Source organism: Brachyistius frenatus, unplaced genomic scaffold (genome assembly GCF_029030835.1).
Source record: "Brachyistius frenatus isolate BFR_SWC_R1_liver_20210118 unplaced genomic scaffold, ASM2903083v1 Contig_21, whole genome shotgun sequence".
Taxonomy (NCBI): Eukaryota; Metazoa; Chordata; class Actinopteri; family Embiotocidae; genus Brachyistius; species Brachyistius frenatus.
The window spans coordinates 789,829-808,588 of record NW_027210620.1 but is presented as its reverse complement, the minus strand read 5'-3'; the positions used below and the strand labels follow the sequence as shown (position 1 = coordinate 808,588).

Genomic DNA, 18,760 nt, shown 5'->3' with positions numbered 1-18,760 from the left:
TGTAAATGAGGCAGCGGTCTCCGTGGCAACCACAGCCCTGAAGGCATTCGCGGCTAATCCTCAGGCGCTTTACTCAACTCTTACTTCTCGTAAGAGGGTTTTCACCAACAACACCGATGCCCAAGAACACCCCCCCCCCCACACACACACACACACACACACACAAAAATAAGCTTTGGATCCGCTGTTTGTGCTGCGAGGAAGACGAACCTGGTTACAAGCAGGCTGAGAGTCGAAGAAGGGGAGAAACGAAAGACCTGGCTCATCCGGTAAGCTTTGTTCATCTTATTCAGTCTCGGGTTACTGCAGCTTTCAGGATTTATTTATTTATTTTTTTAACAATAATTTTGGTCCTCTGGTTGCTGGGTTGGTTCGACCTGCAGGGTCTCCGGTGTGGGAGGATGCTGGGAAGCTTGTTTTGCTCTGCATGTTTGATCCCCGATGATTCAGAGATCATGAATAATAAGAAAAGCTTAGATTTGAGCATCGCTGGTGCTTCGTGCATGGGGGGGGGGGCTCGCAGCCATCACCTCACACGCGCGCGCGCACACGCACGCACGCACGCACACACACACACACACACACACACACACACACACACACACACACACACACACACACTCCTGTCCTCCTCCTGAACGTTTCACGCTGCTGCATAACCGAAACTGCTTCAATCCACACACAGTTATGAGTTTTAAACACACTCCAGGAATTTGTCCAATTTGAGATCCGAACTGAAGAAGCAGTAAAAAAACACTTGCCCATCGCTTCAGACGTGGATCCCTTGAGTGTCTGAAGGTCTTTACCTTAGCTTCTCTCTAGTTTCCCTCAGTACTAATTATTTTCTCTCCAATCTCCCCCTTCCTCCTGCCCCTGTGCTCGCTCTCTCTCACTTCCCTGCACTAATCCTTTTGTTGTGGACTGAGGGGCCCAGGCTTTTGGCATGAGTGTTCGGCACTGTAAGGGCTGCCTCAGCTGAAGGGTTGCCCAGCGAGCCCTCCTGTCCTCCCATCAGATCAGTCGGGCCGGTCATTAACGCCTCCCTCAGCAAGAACACATCTCTGCTCTCCTCTTTTAAAAAGCTTCCCGCTCCCTCGTCACCTTGACTCAGATTTGTCTTTCTCGTCTGTGTTTCTTATCTATCGCCACCTTGTTGTCTCCAATCTCTTAGCCGGTCCTGGGAGCTTGAGGGAGTTTGGACGGTCCCGGTAGGAACATGCACTTCAGGAGCAGCGCTCCATGCCTCTTCCTGCTGCTGCTGCTGCTGCATTTTTGTCTGCTGGTGAGAGTGCTTGAGGTGAAAGGGCAGGACCGGGGTTACCTGCCGGGGGCTCTCCGGGCCCTTAATCTGCCCCTGGGGACGGACGAGCAGCCTCAGCTCCATCGGGACAGGACCGGCGTCCTGATCGGCACGCTGCTGCGGGCGGTGCACTGTGCAGAGCGGACTGGCATCTCTCAGGACATGTGTGAGAAGGTAAGGCCTCCACTCGTCTCATGCAAACGTCACAAAATGATAAACTGAGCCGGAACAATAACTTTTACGTCCCGTATTGAGTCCCATATTCCGGGAAACGTGCTTGTTACGGCTGGAATGTGAGTGAATGTGGAGGCTTAAGTCCTTGACCTCTATGGAGCATTCATGCTGAGTGGCTTTAGACATCCCTCAGTTTGACATAATAAACTCTGTAGAGTGGATTTAGAGGTGCTACACATGTTTGTGCAGGTGGCCTGACAATGGGACTGTGTGTGTGTGTGTGTGTGTGTGTGTGTGTGTGTGTGTGTGTGTGTGTGTGTGTGTGTGTGTGTGTGTGTGTGTGTGTGCGTGTGCGTGCGCGTGTGCGTCGAGCTTTGAACGTAAGATTTAGAAATGAAGAGAGCAGGTTCTTTCTAACAAGGATCAGTGCTTCACCCACTCTCCTGTCCTTCTACCATTTGTGCGTGGGTCTAATTGGGCTTGTATTCAGCTCACCACAACGCAAACAGCAACAACAAACTCTTACTTTTTCGAGAGGCACGGTACAAAGTGTTCTGGGACAAAACGGGCCTTTTATTGAGCACCACATGTGAATCTAAGATCAGTCAAGTCACTCGTATGACCTGATGTTCTGCAACCTCCTTCAAATCCGCCCAATATTGTTCTCCTCCTCCCCGTTCTCGGTCCGGGCTCTCGTTCCAGTGCCTGACAGCAGACGTGGCCCTCTCCGTCCTCGAGGACGATGGGAGGCCTTACCTCACTGAGGAGGACTACCGGCGCGTCTCGACTCTTCTGCTCTACTACATAATCAACCTGCAAGACCTGTGCGTGTCGAACGCAGCCTCCCGTTCCTCCTCGTCCTACTCCTCCTCTGGGAACTTTCAGTTCTACCTTCTGGCCCTCGCCAGCCTCCATCCGGCCGAGGACGGCCGCTTCCTGTCGCCCGGTGAGACAGAAAGTATCCTGCAGCTCATCAACCAGCACTACGACCCCTCCAGCCAAGAGACCTCCTCTGACCTGCAAGTAAGAGAGTGTTTTCGGACAGATGTGACGCCCCGAACAGATGTACGCCAGCTTATGTTTCACCTTTGGCTCCGCAGTGTATCGATGCCGCTCGTCTCCATGAGGAGGCTGACGTTAAAGGAGATCCGGGTGCCGGGGAGTCCGCTGTGCCCCGACTGGCCGCAGCCCTCATCAGCCATATCCTGCAGGGCCACTGTTTCAGACGGAGGAACCTCCCATCACCTGCCTTCTTCACAGACTACATCTTTCGATCTCTAAATTGCACGAGTAACCTGCAGATTATAGGCAAGTTCAAAAGAACATGTAGAAGTGTTATGTACTTTGAAAAAAGACATCATAGAGACTGCTGATATTACAGATTCCTCAAAGACCTTGAGGACAGATACTCAAATATTGCGTCAGAAGCTCTTCCACACTTCTATGAATTTAAAAAAAAAAGTTATCTTGTGAATGAAAAAGGTGAAATTAATTATTAGATATTGGTTAAAAAAAAAAGTGTATTATCTGCAGTTTCAATGACAAAATGATTGCATTGCATATCAAAACTAATAGCTCGTCCCCTTCTTTCTCGTTAGTCTTTTATGACTCCATAAATGAACAAACTGATTTGAAACGCTGATTAACTTTGATTTTAATCTGACCTCTTATTTCTCTGCTTAGACTTGGAGGAGCTGCTTCGTCAGTTGGGAGTAGGGCGGGAAGGAGTGACGCACTCTCACAACAGGAAGAGGCGGAGCAACACAGGAAGTGCAAAGGAAGTGGCTGTGCGTTCGGTGGACAGCTGCAACCAAACTGCAGGACTGAGCAGAGATTGGGCCCAGGTGAGACTGAGACCCGTTTCATTAGGTTTGTAGAAGATACAATGAACGGTGAACCACATTAAACAAAGTAAACTACAGCTACGTACTCTGAGACTTGATTTGAAACGCCTCCTATCCTCATCACACGTCACTACAACTTGTCTCTTCTTTTGACTCCAATCAGGTGTGTCTTTCAGCCAATCAGCTGGTGGATATTTTTGCACTGGATCCTCATTTGCCAATTTCCAAGGAGCATTTCAGACAAATTTGCCCAGCCATCATTCAGCAGTTGCTAGGCAATGCCTGTGAGTCTGCAGAGCAAAAAAGAAGAGGATCTCAGCCCACTGCTCTGGAGAGTAAGACATTTTACCTCATTGCTTCTCTCTACAAACCACAGCCATCAATAAATACAATATAAAGTATTGGATTTGTGACTTTGTTTACGAGGTTTTCCATTCTAGGTCGTCAGTTGAGATATTAAATATAAGAAATGGGTAAAACTGGATCGCTCTGGGAAAGAGAGTCACATACTGATGCAGAAAAACATCCAGGTTATTGGTCACGTTGTACATCTGGTTTTATTGCTTGTACAAATAACAAAACAAAAAAAAACCATACACAAATTAACTTGGAAATCAGGCAGGCAACCTCAGTGTCCTCTTTTAAATACTTATTTTTTTAAACTAGATATTATTTTCTATTCCATTAAATTTCGATTTTCATTATTTGTGTTTATTCTATTGTGTGAATGCACTTTGTATTTTCTGATTTTATGTCTACGAAGCACTGTAACCTGCGCTACATAAATAAAGGGTATTGTTACTATTATTATCATTATTATTCAGTAAAGTGGGATTATGCACAGATATGGATGTTTTTGCTTGAATTTGAATACCATGAATTTATTTTTGATTCTATCTTTTTTTTTAAAACGGACTCTCAGAAAGGAGTTTCCTTATTTTTGTTTTGACTGAGGGTTTGTCACAATTGACGACACAGTTCTGCATTATTCACACGTGGAAAAAGTGTGTTCAAACTCAAGCTTCTCTCTCCCTTCCTGCAGAGTACGGCTACAGCACCGCGGCGGTTCTGCTCATCACGGTGGGCTCCATGTTCGGCGTCTGCCTCATCTTCTTCAACTCCTGCCAGGAGACCTACACTCTCATCCTGCAGCTGTTTGTGGGCCTGGCGGTGGGAACCCTCTCCGGGGACGCTCTCCTGCACCTCGTACCGCAGGTAGGAGGCCGTCGCGCAGATCCCCGTGCAGCCAGCCTCACCCGTGTCCGCGGTGTGGAGTAAAGTGCTTCCGTCTCCTCGGCAGATCCTCGGCCTCCATGGCGACGCTCACGGCCACGATGACGAGCACCGTCCCGAAGAAAAGGAGCATCTGTGGAAGATTCTGGGCGTGGTCGCCGGGATTTACGGCTTTTTCCTCATTGAGAGAATATTCTCCTTTTTACTTCCCTCCCATGGCCACGTAAGAGGTTTTTTTTTTTCTTTTTTTCTAGCCTTTATCTGTTTAATGACACTAAACTGACACTGAGAAAAATAATGAAAACGTAGCGTATCATCGGAGAGGAGTTCAAGCATGGGCTGATCTTTATCTGGTCACCTTTTGTCATGACTGTGCATGTTGAGCAACGGTGTTCTCGTGACTTTCTTTTGTCTGCAGTGTCACTCCGGTGAACTTTCCCTTGAGCTGAACTGCAACGGTCAGTCACAGAGGGGCAAGTCCATCTCCACCATACAGCTGGTGAGTCTCTTGGCAGAAAAATCCTGATTCCTGTCATCGTCCCTGTTATTTACTCAGCGATAGAGGGGAACGTAGGACCCATGACAAGGCAGATCTTTTTGGGAAATTAAAGCAGCAGATCCCCAAAACACTGACACACACAAATTTCAGGTGCCGAGAAGAGAGAGAACAGGATACGAAAACAGAAACATATTTTGGTCTCGTGTGCCTCCGCAGTCAAAGTACCACTTTATCCTGAACGCACCATGCTCTAAATGTGTTCATGAGAATTTATTGTAAACATCATTAATTAAGGTTGATATCATCAATTACTTATTTTCAATTATTCATGACTAGTCCTAGAATTATTCCTGGAAATGCTAACGATAAGTCTCAGTCTCTGCTACTTTCCAGGTGTTTTGACTGACTCAGGTTGGTTTTGAGGGGCGTCGTGCGTAGTTGAATTATTATTATTACTGGTAATTCGCCGGCAGCTGCAACATTAAATGTGCCAAATTCAGCATCAGATCATGTTTATTTTCCTCCAACATGAAAACAAAAACCTTCATTCCTCCTTGTTCTAAAAACCAACAACAGCTGTGGTTGTGGTTATGTCAACACATCGATGTAATAACCTGTTACACTGTGAGCCCATTCGAAGTGTAAACAGTTTCTTTCACCTCAGTGACCCTTCACTCCTTCTCTGCTTCTCCAGTGTTGTGCTAGAGGGCGCTGTTCATAAGTTTTGGAGAGGTTACAGCACACTGGCACAACTCTGACCTCATCCTTGTCTCCTCATCCTTGTCTATCAAAAATCTTTCATCACACACACACACACACACACACACACACACACACACACACACACACACACACACACACACACACACACACACACACACACACACTACAGTACTAATCCATCAAATCCCAGTTAATTTTTTTTTATTGAAATTCACTTGAAATCCTTCTTGCTCTGCTCTTACATAACAGGGGATGAGGAGTGGTGTGGGAGGGAGTAAAGACACAAAGCACGTAGGATGTTGGAGAATGAGAGGTGTTGAATCATTCAGAAAGCACTTCATGCTTGTGTTGAATTGTAAACATACATTTGAATGCACACTTCAAAACTAGAACATTACAGAAACGGAGACGGGTCCCGAAGAGGAGGAAGCTCACGTGGAAAGATTGATTTGTAATGGATGTCTGTTGGTGAATCCCTTCATTCAACTCTGACATCGAATTATCTGTACCCTGCAGGGACCAGTGGACGACTTGGAGTGCACAGAAATATCGCCCGAACATACAGACACGAGGACGCCCTCACATCAGCGTAAGCTAAACTGCTCCTTCAAAAAAAACACAAAAAAACACAAAAAACCCCCGAACCACACAATCACACACATGACGATGAACAAGTTGCACTTTGTAATTAGTCGCCGGCACGACACAGCAGCCGTCACGGTCTGGGGATGAGCTTTGGACAGACACAGCCTCTCTTTGTGTTCCCAGGACAAGGGGTTCCTCTTTTGGCTGTGATGGTAATTGTCGGAGACAGTCTTCATAACTTTGCCGACGGCCTGGTTGTCGGGGCGGCTTTCTCTTCCTCGGCCGAGAATGGCATGGCGACCACCGTGGCCATCCTGTGCCACGAGATCCCTCACGAGATGGGTGAGAGGCCGCTGCGATTCCTTTTTCGAAGCGCCTTTGTTGCTTTCGATGAGGTCAAAAAACAACCGACTGACGTGTCTTCTTTACCTTTTTTGTCTCCAAGGGGACTTCGCAGTGTTGCTCAGCTCTGGACTCTCGGTGAAGACGGCCATGCTGATGAACTTTCTCAGCGCTCTGACGGCCTTCATGGGGCTCTACATCGGACTCTTTGTCTCCTCGGAGACAGATGTGCAGCAGTGGATCTTCTCCGTCACTGCTGGGATTTTTCTCTACTTGTCGCTGGTAGAAATGGTAAGGCAGCCCTCTAAAAGGATAAACCTGGTGGCAGTCCTTTTTTTAATTATTTCTTATTTTATACAAGTCCCGTTAAAAGCCCAAAACCATGTTGCACCATGCTGGTGTAATCTATTTCTTGGCGCCATAGACCTCTGGGTGACGTTTTTCTGCGGCTGTAAAAACTCACCAGAGGCCCAAATGTGTGTCAATGAACATCTGAAAATAGTCCCCAACAGATGCACTGTCAACTCATAAACATTTGCTCAAAATTAAAGTGACCAGAATTTGTAGGAAAGTAACCTATGCACTGGACTCCACTGACCCTGATATAAGATGATATATTTGAGGTTTGGACAAGAACGTGTTCGCAGCATCAGATGTTGTTTTTGAATGGAAAAAGAACCGGTGTAACGCCTACGGGGAGTGTTGCATTATGGGTTGTTTTTAGCCTTTGTGTTGCTACAGGCTAGCCGGTGTTCCCAGTGAACCGTTCAGAGTCAGCGTTTGGTTTGTTCCTTTTGACCCGCAGCAGTCTCCGAAGGCTCATGTACAGCATCGACGAGCAAAAGCGAGATCATGAAGTCCCCCAAACAGTAGAAACCAACCCGGGAGAAAATCTGCCAAAACAGCCAGGAATTAACGATACAGATGATAACGACGAGCTCAACGACGAGCTCAACAACGAAACATCAATGTGCACATTTTGCTCAGCAACAGCAGCTTCTGCGGCCACGCAGGGTAGTTGCAGGATTGTGGTGCTTTGAATTCTGCTTGGAGACCTGTCAGCTGAGGAAGGATGACCGAGCTCTGGTGCTCCATCCACTTTTTTCATCTCCTGTCTTTTTCTCCGGTGTCACGTCGCTTTGTGTTTTTGTGTTAAATGTATTAACGACGTACCACTGTGATCCCGCCAGGATGAACCGCCGAGCCACAGCCAGCGACCGTTAGATGGGCTCGATGCAATCGTTGAATTTGGTGTTTCCGTGGGCTCACTCGGCAATAAGAAAAAAAAAAACTATCGACTAACGCCAGCCTCGTCTCACGTTTCTGTCCAACTGCCGAAGGTTTCGTTTTTCCTCCTCTCTTCTTTCTTTCCTCAGCTCCCGGAGATGAGTCGAGTGAAGACCAGCAGACCGTGTCTCATGTTCCTCATGCAGAACCTCGGCCTCCTCATGGGTTGGTCGTGTCTTTTGCTGCTCGCGCTGTTTGAACACGAACTTAAGTTCTAACCGACCGCGCGCATCTCCTCTCGAAGAGTCGAGCTGAAACAAACGTTCACTTGTGTGTTTTTTTTTTTTTGTTTGTTTTTTTAAATTGTCATTGACTTGTTAATTATCACCTCCTGCTCCTTAAACATGCAAGTGTTAGTGTGTGCAACCGGGATGTTTTAACAAGTCGTTACGGCTCGACGAGCAAGTGTCTCATGATGTTTCAGCACTGGATCACACATATACAGCATGTTACTTGTAGCATTATGAAGCCTTTCTTTTTTTTTTTTTATACTTGATGATTTATTTTTGTATGTTAGGTGTAATAGTATCTGGATGCTAAGTGTCTAGTTTATTTGGCAGCAGCAGGTGCAACTGTGCATTTCTGTCGTTCGGTGAAATATTCATGTTGCCTCGGACAATCAAAATTTTGAAATGATTTCTCACCCACAAAATATATAAAGTATTCTAAATCTAATTATTTTCCTTTCCTTTAAAAAAAAAAAATCTATTTTCTTGTCGGAGCCTTTACGCTGACAGAAAATGAAACTTGTTTTGTTGATTATGTAAATGGTCTTGTCCTGTATATTCATTTGAGTGACACATTATTTTACATGCTTGTAATTTCCCCCACGATTTCCAAATATTTCACCTTCAAATAACAGCAAACTTTGGAACTCAAAGCAACTGTTCAATTACTGCACTTTGATTAAATTAATTTCAATTAAAAGGAACACTCAATAAAACTGGACTCATAAAATAAAATACATCTTTAAAAATATAAATCCAGATTTTGTGCCCTTGTTTAATCTGAATTTAATTAGCTCCTTTCAAAATGCCAAAAGTCAAAGACTGCGTTTCTTTCAGAAAATCTTCCAAACTACATACAGTAGGTCTTTCCAGGAAACTTATAAAACAATTCCAGAAATTATTAAAACATTACGGACCCATGAAATTGAGATTGACCTACATCTGGCCTACTTATGAATAAATAAAGCCTGATTGGCTTAATGAAAAACTCTAATTTTGGGCACAAAGAACGGACTTAAACCTTTGCGAGGCTTAAGCTGCTCTCAAACAGTTATTTTTGAAGGCCTGTTTTTGAAAAGCGTTGCTCTCGCTCAGCTTCTCATCTCGGAGGCATTGTTCTTTGTTTTTGAGGCCTCTCTGTGATCCAATATGAGGGCACTTCCACCCACCTGAGCCACTTGTTCTCCTCATCCACCAACCTGGATGACTAATGCTCGCTGCCGTGCAAGACAGAAACTGTGCGGCGATCCGACCCACACAAGAGCACACGCTCTTCACCGGGCAGAGTGGGCCTGCAGGAGGAGGTGGAGGACGGAGGGAATACATCAGCACAATGAGAGAAATGAAACACAGAAAATCAACTTATTTGTACATTAAATTGGATTTGTGATACGGAGGACAGAGAGTGGGTTTAAGAGAGGATTTTTTTTTTTTTTTTTTTTTAAATCAGCTTGCTTGTGATTAAATTCTGCCGCTCTCCGCATCAGAACATGTTTCTGTAAAATTTGAGCGAACAGCTGTCAACGTATTTACTTTATTTGTGCCGGGGATTAGTTTAATTGCGTGGTGATTGTTGTTAATTTGCCATTCTGGGCCTATTGTCAAACTGCAAAATCAGTTCCAGTGACAGTGTCATGAGATTATTGGACTATCATGTCAGAAAAAGCTGACAACCCTTTATTGTGACTTCCCAAGCAATGTTCACACAATTGGAGGAAGTCCGGTGCACTTTCTCTTATTCTTGCAATTTTGCTGTTATTTTAGAAATGCCAACCCCTTTGGCATTTCCAGGAAAGCTTTAGGCCGACTCGTTTGTGTGTAAACCTGCTCTTTTGCACCAAGGAGGCATTTTTTGGCATGTGTGCGTCTTTTCAAGGCAACTGCTGCCAGGAGGGAGGAAGGAAGGGCTTTTTATCTGGGCCATGTTGGTGTGGACACCGAGTGTCCTCACTCGCTCAGCAGAGACCTGCCAGATGAGGAGTTCAGCTCTTGGGTCATCGGGGCAGAGAAAAGCCGAGAGAGGCACACAGGACAGGAAATAGAAAAATGTTTTCCCTTTGATTCAAAAGGATCTGAGCGAAAATGATCCTCTGCACCTGTTTTTGCTGTCGCACAAATCCCTGCAGGATCCATGTGTATATATCTGCTGGTAGTGAGACTATTTACTTTTATAGAGTCATTTTACTGTTTGTTTACCTTTTCTGTCTTTATTTCAATACAGTGTGTAACATGGTCTCAATCTCTCCATCTGTTCCTGAGCTATGGTGTTGAATAATGGCCAGAAAAGAAGAACATTTTAATGTCACAGGGAGGTTGACCTCTGACCTTTTGGATAGATTAAAAAAAAAAAAAAAAAAAAAATTATCACTTCATCAATTTATTCTATTAAACATTTATATGTAATTTTGTATGTGATATTAGCAAATGAATTATTGTGTTATGACTAGTCATGAAATTTATGAGTTCACAGTTACCTTTGACCTACAAAATCTAATCCGAGGACGGATGGACTGACAACCCAAAAACAAATGCCTTTTTGTCGAAGCAGTGACAAATGTTCTGTATTAAATCTCAAAATATTACAAAAGATCAGGTCGACGTTAAATAAGATACTGTTTAGCAATTCAACAAGAAGAGTACAAAACCATAATTTAGGGCAGCAGAGTCCGACATATCCTGACTTTTAGTCCCTATTGGGGATCCAGGGACACTGGATTCCAAGTTTCCAATAATGCAACTCAAAAGCAGCCTCTGTTTGTGTCTGGTTAATGCCCACAACAGCTCCTTAGCAGCCACAGACTTCACTGTACAACTGTCATCACAGGCTGAGTGGTGCTTAACCATGACTAGGATAGATTTAACGGTGACCCTTTAAAATGCAAATGCACATGAAACCACTAGAGGGCAATGATGATTAATAATAAAAATAAATAAATAAAGGAGGGATTGTTCAGAAGCATGTTCATTGCAGCTCAGCACATATAAAGATGCGTTAAATGTATGTTTCCTCACCTACAAACAATTAGCTACACAAACATATACTCTGTATTAGCAAATGTCTCCTATATGTCTCCTATATATATATATATATATATATATATATATATATATATATATATACAACCAAAACAATTAGTCCATGCAATCTCCCAATTTGGTGTCAACTGATTTAATGGGAAATGTTTATCCCACTTGTTTATTTTTTTTGTGTCAGTCTAAAGTGCTGTGGATGCGTGCTTTCTAATCATATTCATGCCGGGATGCTGGTTATTCACTCCCATCCCTTTGTGTTGTGAGGAGGCAGAGGTGTTGGCGTTGGATGAGGGCGCAGGGAGCAGGAGAGCTCTCAGCCAGTGTGGGTAGGAAGTCCACTGATGAGGCTGTGATGCCGAAGGCTATAATATCAGAGAATTCACATCATCACCATTATCTGAACTTGGGGAGGGAAAAAAAAAAAAAACTGCAACCCTCTTCCTCGCAAGCTCCTCCTTTAACTCTCAAACTTGAAGATTGGCGGTGCCAGCGAAGCAGCAGCAGCAGCAGCAGCAGCTGCTCCTCGTTTCATGCCACCGTTCAAACTCCCTGACAGAACTGCGTAAAAAAAAAAAAAAAAAAAAAAAAAAAATGCGCTTTAGCTTTTTCCCCGGACCCAGCCGGGACGTCTGTCCGGGCCGACGGGTCGTGTTGAATATTTGGTTTTATCAAACGGTGTAATGGTCGTCAGTAATATTCCAAAGACAAGAGCAGCAACATCTCCAGACAAGCGCATGGACTCTCTGGACCACCCGATGTTACAAGTAAGTTGATTATATTTAAATGGCACCGATATTTTCACTTTTTTTTTTTTTTTTAATTATTATTATTTTTTATTTTATTTGAATTAATTAATTTATTTTCCATTTTAATGACCGGTTCTCTCGCTAGTTCTCGAGAGTTTAAGGAAGCTAAAAGACGTGAAACGACACACCTGTCCAGCTTCCTCTTCCTATTGGTGGCCGAGACGAGCTTGAATTAAGCTCTTGAGTCGCGATGAGTGCCGAGATTTGAATTTGTAACGGTCGATTTTGATCCAAAATGTCGTCTCGACGTATACTGTCAGGTTGGAGAGCCAATGTTTACTGTTTTTATTAGTGTTTATTCAAATGTCAGAAAAAGTTTCAACTTTAATTTAAGTGCTCAGTCAAATATGAGACAGGTTTTTAACACGAGGTAGCATAGTTACTAGTGAAATTAGTCATTTACATTTAGAGGAAAAAAAACAACAACCTGTAAATCCATTTTTTTTTTTTTTTTTTTTTTTACCACTGGTTGTAAAGTGTTTGCGTCCTTTACTTCACTTTTCAAATATAATTTTGAAGTATTATTTGAAATGATGAACATGTAAAGCAACGTTTTAATTTTGTAGCTATGACATTTTTTATTTTTTTTAATTTTTTTTTTAAAGATTATAGCTTCGTTTCAACTATAGCAGTATGTCATATTTCAATAACTTATCATATGTTTTGCCAAATAGTTATATTTGGTAGCATTCGTAAATGGTCGTCTAACCGCTCTTTTAGACCATGAAAATATCTTCTGAAGGATTGCAGGTACAAAATATTAAACATGATCCCTCCTCCATGCGGTAAAGCACATTTCTTTTTACATGTATGATGTTATTTCTATTTGGTTGTCCAGACTCTCTGTTGGCAGCTCAAACTGGCTTTCATGGCCGTCTCTCTCTGCTCTCTTTATATTCGTGATTAACGTGTCCCGAGGGAGCGGCGCTGGAATAAAAGGCAGACTTGAAAATGAATTTCTGGTTTTCCGTTGCCACTGGCAACGTATGCTGTATGAGCGCTTGTACATTACTTTTCTAAGCCCTCATCATATCAGCTCGCATAGCAGACCACCCACATAATTACCATCATCTTGAAACCAGTCATAATATTACACTTGCAATAAAACACTGAAAGCTGCACCGAGTTAACTAACGGTGAAGCTCTGCATGTTTATGTTAAACTTGCTGTGAAACCAAAACTCTACATGTTGATATAAATTCCTGAAACGGTTAAGATCCCTCTGCAGCGCGATTTCGATTTATTAGATGAGAGACCCAACGCAATTGCATTTTAAAGTTCATCTGAAGCTCGAATGAAATCCAGCAGTCTTGAGTTAGACAAATCAAGTTACAGTCTTCGTTGTATAAACATCCCACAAAGGCTTGAAAGTTGAGTAGAAGCAGTCGGTCAAATAAGTAGTTATTTTGAGTAAATTAAAATCATCTGATTCCAAAGCCTCTCCAAATTGTTCACATCATTTTTCAAGCAAAAAAAAACGTTTTACATTCACTGGTTGCATTTTTGTAGTTGTTGCTTTTCTCTGTTTTATTTCACTGTAAATAATGAATATGTTTGGGTTATGAAATACCGTGATGGGACCTATTTTTTTTTTTTTTTTGTGCTATTGTCTGATATTTGATAGAAGAAATGATGCAATCAATAATGAAATACAGCCCGGGTTAAACTCGATTTTTGCAACTATTGAAGCATTTGATTTGAGGAAGAGATTTTCTAAGCTTGAAAAGAACTTTAACGTCTTTAACATTTTCCCTCTTGTCCTTTTTGGCCCTGAAGTCTCAAAGCAAAGGAGCTCGAAGAAAAGGCCGGTTTAAAGGCTCGGATGGCAGCACCTCCTCCGACACCACAACCAACAGCCTCGTTCGCCAGGTAAGGATGACGGTCCGGTTCTGGTTTAATTCGAGCTTTTGGGTTCCCTCTTGTGCCTCTGTTGCATTGCCTTCCCTCTTTCCCTTATTTCGTATCAGCTCTCTCCCATCAGTTGTCGATTTGAATTAAGAAAAACAAAACATGTGCTTGGGTAAAGACAGCAGGTGCGTACAGCTCTGGGATAAAGTTGTGCTGTTTTAGCAGGGACAAGGAAGGCGCATCTGTTCACCGAACAAAAATATCACGAAGTGTGATCAATTATCTGACAAAAGTTCCTTCACTTTGGAATGTAACACTTGTGTGTGTCTTTGAGTTGTTTTTTTGTTTTTTTAAATACCTGAAAGTAAATGCAAACTGGCATACGACCTCAGTCATCATCATCCATCAGGGATAAGATGTGCATTGCAGTGAAAGCTCTCTGTAAACACTGCTGGGTACAGTATCTTAAGTGGAAGCTTCTCGTCTGAGCTGCGTCCTCGGTGCTCTTGAGTGCAGCAGCGACACAGCGGCCTGTTATAAAGCAGACCCGGCGAGGTGCACGCTCAGCGAGTCTGGTCTTTGTTGAGCAGACCTGCGAAGGGGACAGGACGGGCCGGGTTAAGGATGCGCAGTCCTGCCTAAATGTTTCTGCCTTTTTTGGAGGAGGCACAGATCGCCTTGTCTTTGGCACGGCAGCGACCGAGCGACGGGAAGCTGGAGGGGATCGGAGCAGAGTGTCACTTCTTAAACTGCTATCTGCTTCGTCTCAAGGCCACAAAAAAAAAAAAAAAACTTCTGAATGAAGAAAGTCCTACAGCTCAGCTTGAGCTGCTTAGTGAGAAATTGTCAGATTTTTTTTAATTTTTTTTTTTTTTTACCGCCACTCTTGGGAGCTCGTGCCCATTCCCACAGTCCCGTACCCAAATGAGGAGTTCCCCTCCGGTACGAGTCATCACTTGGTTGAGCTGAGAGTGACCGTCAAGTCTGCGTCGTGACACCACATCCTACAGAAACGAGAGTCCATTCAAGTAAGAGAGAGCAGAGGGATGTGAAGAGTGGAGGAGTGATGTGTTTCAGGGTCAGAGAGGGCCTTGCATGCCGAGCAGAAATATCCTCTTGTGGACGTTTACTGCAAGAGGGCCCCAGAAATAGAAGACCTTCCAGTAACTTTTACCCTGTTTGAATAATAATGTAAATACTGTGTTATTTGATTGTGCTCCAGTAACACAGTAGTTTTGATTTGACCTAATTCTCCTCTCGTTTCCGCTCCATCACACTAATAGTGATTGTTAGGATACAAACACCGTCCTAGGAAAGTATGAAACTAACTGACTGCTAACTCACCGCCCATTCATCAGTCTGTCATTTGGCCCCCCCGTCTGCAATGTAAACTGTTAAAGTTGTGCGACTGGCTTGAAGATTTTGAAATGATCTGTAGTGTATTTACTTTTGCTCACCCTGCTGTCTGACCTGTTGTCTTCGTGCCTCGCGGTCCTTTCATTCTTGTAGGCGTCTCACGAACATCTCGTCGGGGTCGCCGCGCGGGTCCGTCCGACGCAGCTCCTGGCATCGAGACAGTCTTCCGAATAAACAGCTCCTAGAAGACAGAATTACTCATGCTCCTGCAGATAGAGAGGGCAGAGGGCAGACAGAGAGTAGGTTGCGAGAGAAAGGATGAGAGACGCTCCCTGTGGTCATGGCCTGATGCCCGTGGGGAGTGTGGAGGAGGCTGGGAAGGATGGAGGTCCAGGCCAGACCACACCGCTCAGTCGTGGGAGTAGCGAGGTCACTGTTTTACTGGGGCCTCAGCGCGCCATCGAAAAGCAAGAAAGGGCAGAGCTGTCATGGGTTTGTTGTCAAACGTCGACATCGTCAGGTGGATGGTTTCTTTTTTTTTATTGATGTGGAGGTGGTCTAGCTCTGCGGTGTAAGCAAACACGTCGTCTCGCTAATGGCAGGTTGCGTGGTTTGTCTGCGGCGTCCATCTGTTCTTGCTTATGTCGAGCGGTTATAAATTCTAATAAATAGAGATTGGGATCGTGTACTCTACATCACTGCTCGAGCTCCCTACATGGATTTCCTTTTACAGTCCGCACATAAATGTCAAGCCTGTTTCTCGTGAGGTAGAACAACAGATAGGTCAGCCTCAAGTTTATGAAAGCTGAGACAACCTCGCGCTTTACGTTAGCTCTCTTGTTGGGATTGATTTAAAATACGGGTACCACTGTCATGGAGGTGAAGTGAAATAGTTGCATTAGCTTGTTAGCTTAGCATAAAAACAGAAAAGTGTAAAAACAACAAGTTTTCTCTTACCTTCTAAGCATTTTCAGACAACTATCCAGCACTCCTGACCAATGGACATTGATTATTGTCTTTATTGTGTTTTTCCTTTTTATGTCTCTATATATCGAGCCTCGATTTCTGTATTTTCTGGTCGTGTTCGAAACTCAAAACGTCTGATATGAGTCCGTGCATTGCCTGGAACTGTCTTTAGTGTGTCTGCTTTTGCCTATTGCATCCTGGGAAATGATCCAGTCCCCCATGACTCCGAATAATAATAAACTTTCTTTATATAGCGCTTCTCTAAAACCAGAGCTAACAAAGTATTTTACAGAGAGCGAGGAAAAAAAAAAAAAAAAGAAGCACAGAACAAACAGCATGATTAAACACAAGTAGATGGATTGCTGAAAAGCACGTCTATTAAAGTTTGTCCTTCATACTGAATTAAAAAAAGACGCGGAAAATGTCTTCTGTCGGGTTATTTCAAAATGTCAAAACTCTGTAATGATGAAGATCTAATAACTTTTTCTTTCGCTGAGGAACTGTCAGTTGAGCTGCAGATGAGGATGTGAGGCTGCCCTTTAGCTCTTGGATTGGAGTATTGGCACCAGGTGTAGATGGGTTTTAGAAGTGTTTGCCAAAGTCTTTAAATTATCAGGATAACGTGAGGACAGCCATAAACTTGAAACTTTATAGATGAGGCCTGCAATATTCTATTGTCTTACTATTGTCAACAAAAGCCCATCATCATGAACAGAGTTGACGCGTTTTGGACAACAACAGCTGTGTTGCCCAGCAGAATAAAATATGCTGTCAATTTATGGTATTTGTGGACAATAAGGGGTGGAGCTAATTAAAAACAGACGAGAGAAATGTTGATGAAAAGCACCTGCTAAAAGGATCATTTCAGTGTGCCGTGTGCTGAACTGTCAGCAACATACAGTCCAAAATTTGGATTTCAGACTCGTGCGTAAACTTGCATTACTCAGAGCATTATATCATAATTAACCTCCTTCTGCTTCTCACACTCACCATGTTTATGGAAATGGTTGCACCAAGCTTCCCACTTTCCCTCCGTGTTACCCGCCTCCTTCTGGGCTCTTTCACCTCCATCTCAACACGACATAGTGTGCCACGATGTGTCCCACCGCAGCAACTTTTCCACGGTACAGTTTGACACTCTCTGTCTGTACATTCAGGCTGGAGAAGTGGATTTTTGGTGATGAAAGGCTGCCTGAGAGCGTGCGGTGAGGACAGAAAAGCCCGTCTCATTCTCCCGCTGATTGCGAGCATTTTTCCCTCTCATCAGTCCCTTGATTATTTCTTTTCTACTTAACGGAGTAAAGGGATGACGCAAGAGAGCTTGTTATGGCTCCGATGCTTATCAAATCTGGCAGCCCTTGTGTTTTTATGCAATGGATACGTTACATACACTCTGGTGGTGGTATGGAGCGGCTGCCACTGTAAATCTTGGGAGGTTGAAGTGTAACATCAACCCTGCAGACCTTTGCTGAACTCTGGGCAACCAATGTCGAGATTTTTCCAGTAGTAAATATTTCTGGCGGGCCATATGTAATCTCTGGCATCAAACTGCAGTAATGATGCCCGGGGTATAATGATGTACTTATGTGAAAATGTGGAATCCAGACGGGCATCTGTAAAGGCTGCTGCTTTCGTCGATCATTACAGTGGCACCAGACTGACATCTAGTGGCAAAATGTATTATTGTGGGTATTTAAACCAAATCTGTATTTAGTTTAACAGTATCATTTATTTTTTTATTTTTTTATTTTTTTGTGTAGTCATGGTGAAGGATCTGTAACTTCCAGCATGTGTCCCCGTCATGTTAAACTAAAGCCTCAAAAAGGGAATTTATTGTTTAACTTTGGGTTTTTAGTAAACAAGCAAATTAAAAGAAGAGTAAAAGCACATACTGCACACAGACGACCTTAAAGGTTTTATTTAAAGACACTAAAGAAGAGCATATCTTGCCTTGACAATTGACCTTAATCCAAGTTCCTCAGCCTCCACGCTGAGCCGACCGCCTGCAACCAGCTAAGGCTGACTACATTTTGCAGTGTGTTGATGCACTACCCCCCTAGTGGACAAGGTCACTGCTTCCTGCTATTACAAATGATCAAGTCAGTCTTCCCTTTAGATAATGTCTATCAAAAATGCGGTATCAGGCATTGCACTAGATTATAAGGACGGGTGCAGCATGTTGGTTGAAAATGATGCTGATAATTCACACTTTGTGAATTTATAGTGATTGTCGTCATGTTTTTCTAGTGACTGGAGTTTAGTGTGGTTGCCTCATTTGTTTTGTTTATAAATAGGGCCATTAGAGATAATTATTTTCACGATCAATTACTCTGTCAGCTGTTCTCTTAGTTAATATGTTAATTGTTAGGCGTATAAAATGTCTGAATTTTGTATAAATGGACAGTTTCAAATTTGTTGTTTTGGATGAGAAATAGTCCAAAACCCCAAAATATACACCTTACTATTACATAAAGCTAAGATAAGCAAGAAAGAAAAGCTTACAGAAGAGATGTAACAGGCAAGTATATATCTCTTTT

The 18,760-nt window shown here is 43.4% G+C and overlaps 2 protein-coding genes across 3 annotated transcripts in view; both read left to right on the top strand.

Moving 5' to 3' along the window:
* Positions 1–151: 151 nt before the first annotated feature.
* On the top strand, positions 152–10,447 carry LOC138619669 (zinc transporter ZIP12-like). Its single transcript, XM_069696313.1, has 13 exons — positions 152–269; positions 1,172–1,474; positions 2,177–2,497; positions 2,575–2,782; positions 3,158–3,318; positions 3,482–3,653; positions 4,361–4,533; positions 4,619–4,774; positions 4,970–5,050; positions 6,290–6,362; positions 6,542–6,700; positions 6,804–6,991; positions 8,077–10,447. Exons 2-13 carry the CDS (start codon positions 1,217–1,219, stop codon positions 8,203–8,205), a joined length of 2,079 nt encoding a protein of 692 aa, XP_069552414.1. The 5' UTR covers positions 152–269; positions 1,172–1,216; the 3' UTR covers positions 8,206–10,447.
* Positions 10,448–11,539: 1,092 nt separating this feature from the next.
* The window catches only part of cacnb2a (calcium channel, voltage-dependent, beta 2a), a 63,117-nt gene continuing 55,896 nt past the window's right edge, over positions 11,540–18,760 (top strand). Inside the window, exons 1-2 of one of the 2 annotated variants that reach the window (XM_069696307.1) lie at positions 11,540–12,011; positions 13,830–13,922. In XM_069696307.1, coding sequence (XP_069552408.1) covers positions 11,928–12,011; positions 13,830–13,922 — 177 coding nt within the window. In that variant the 5' untranslated portion in view covers positions 11,540–11,927. The remainder of the gene's footprint in view (positions 12,012–13,829; positions 13,923–18,760) is intronic. The other variant, XM_069696309.1, reaches the window with a different exon arrangement.

Coding starts and splice junctions, on each gene's coding strand:
- LOC138619669 (XM_069696313.1), top strand. CDS start 1,217: ATGCACTTCAGGAGCAGCGCTCCATGCCTCTTCCTGCTGCTGCTGCTG. Junction 2,498..2,574: donor AGACCTCCTCTGACCTGCAA/GTAAGAGAGTGT, acceptor TTGGCTCCGCAG/TGTATCGATGCCGCTCGTCT. Junction 6,363..6,541: donor GAGGACGCCCTCACATCAGC/GTAAGCTAAACT, acceptor TTGTGTTCCCAG/GACAAGGGGTTCCTCTTTTG.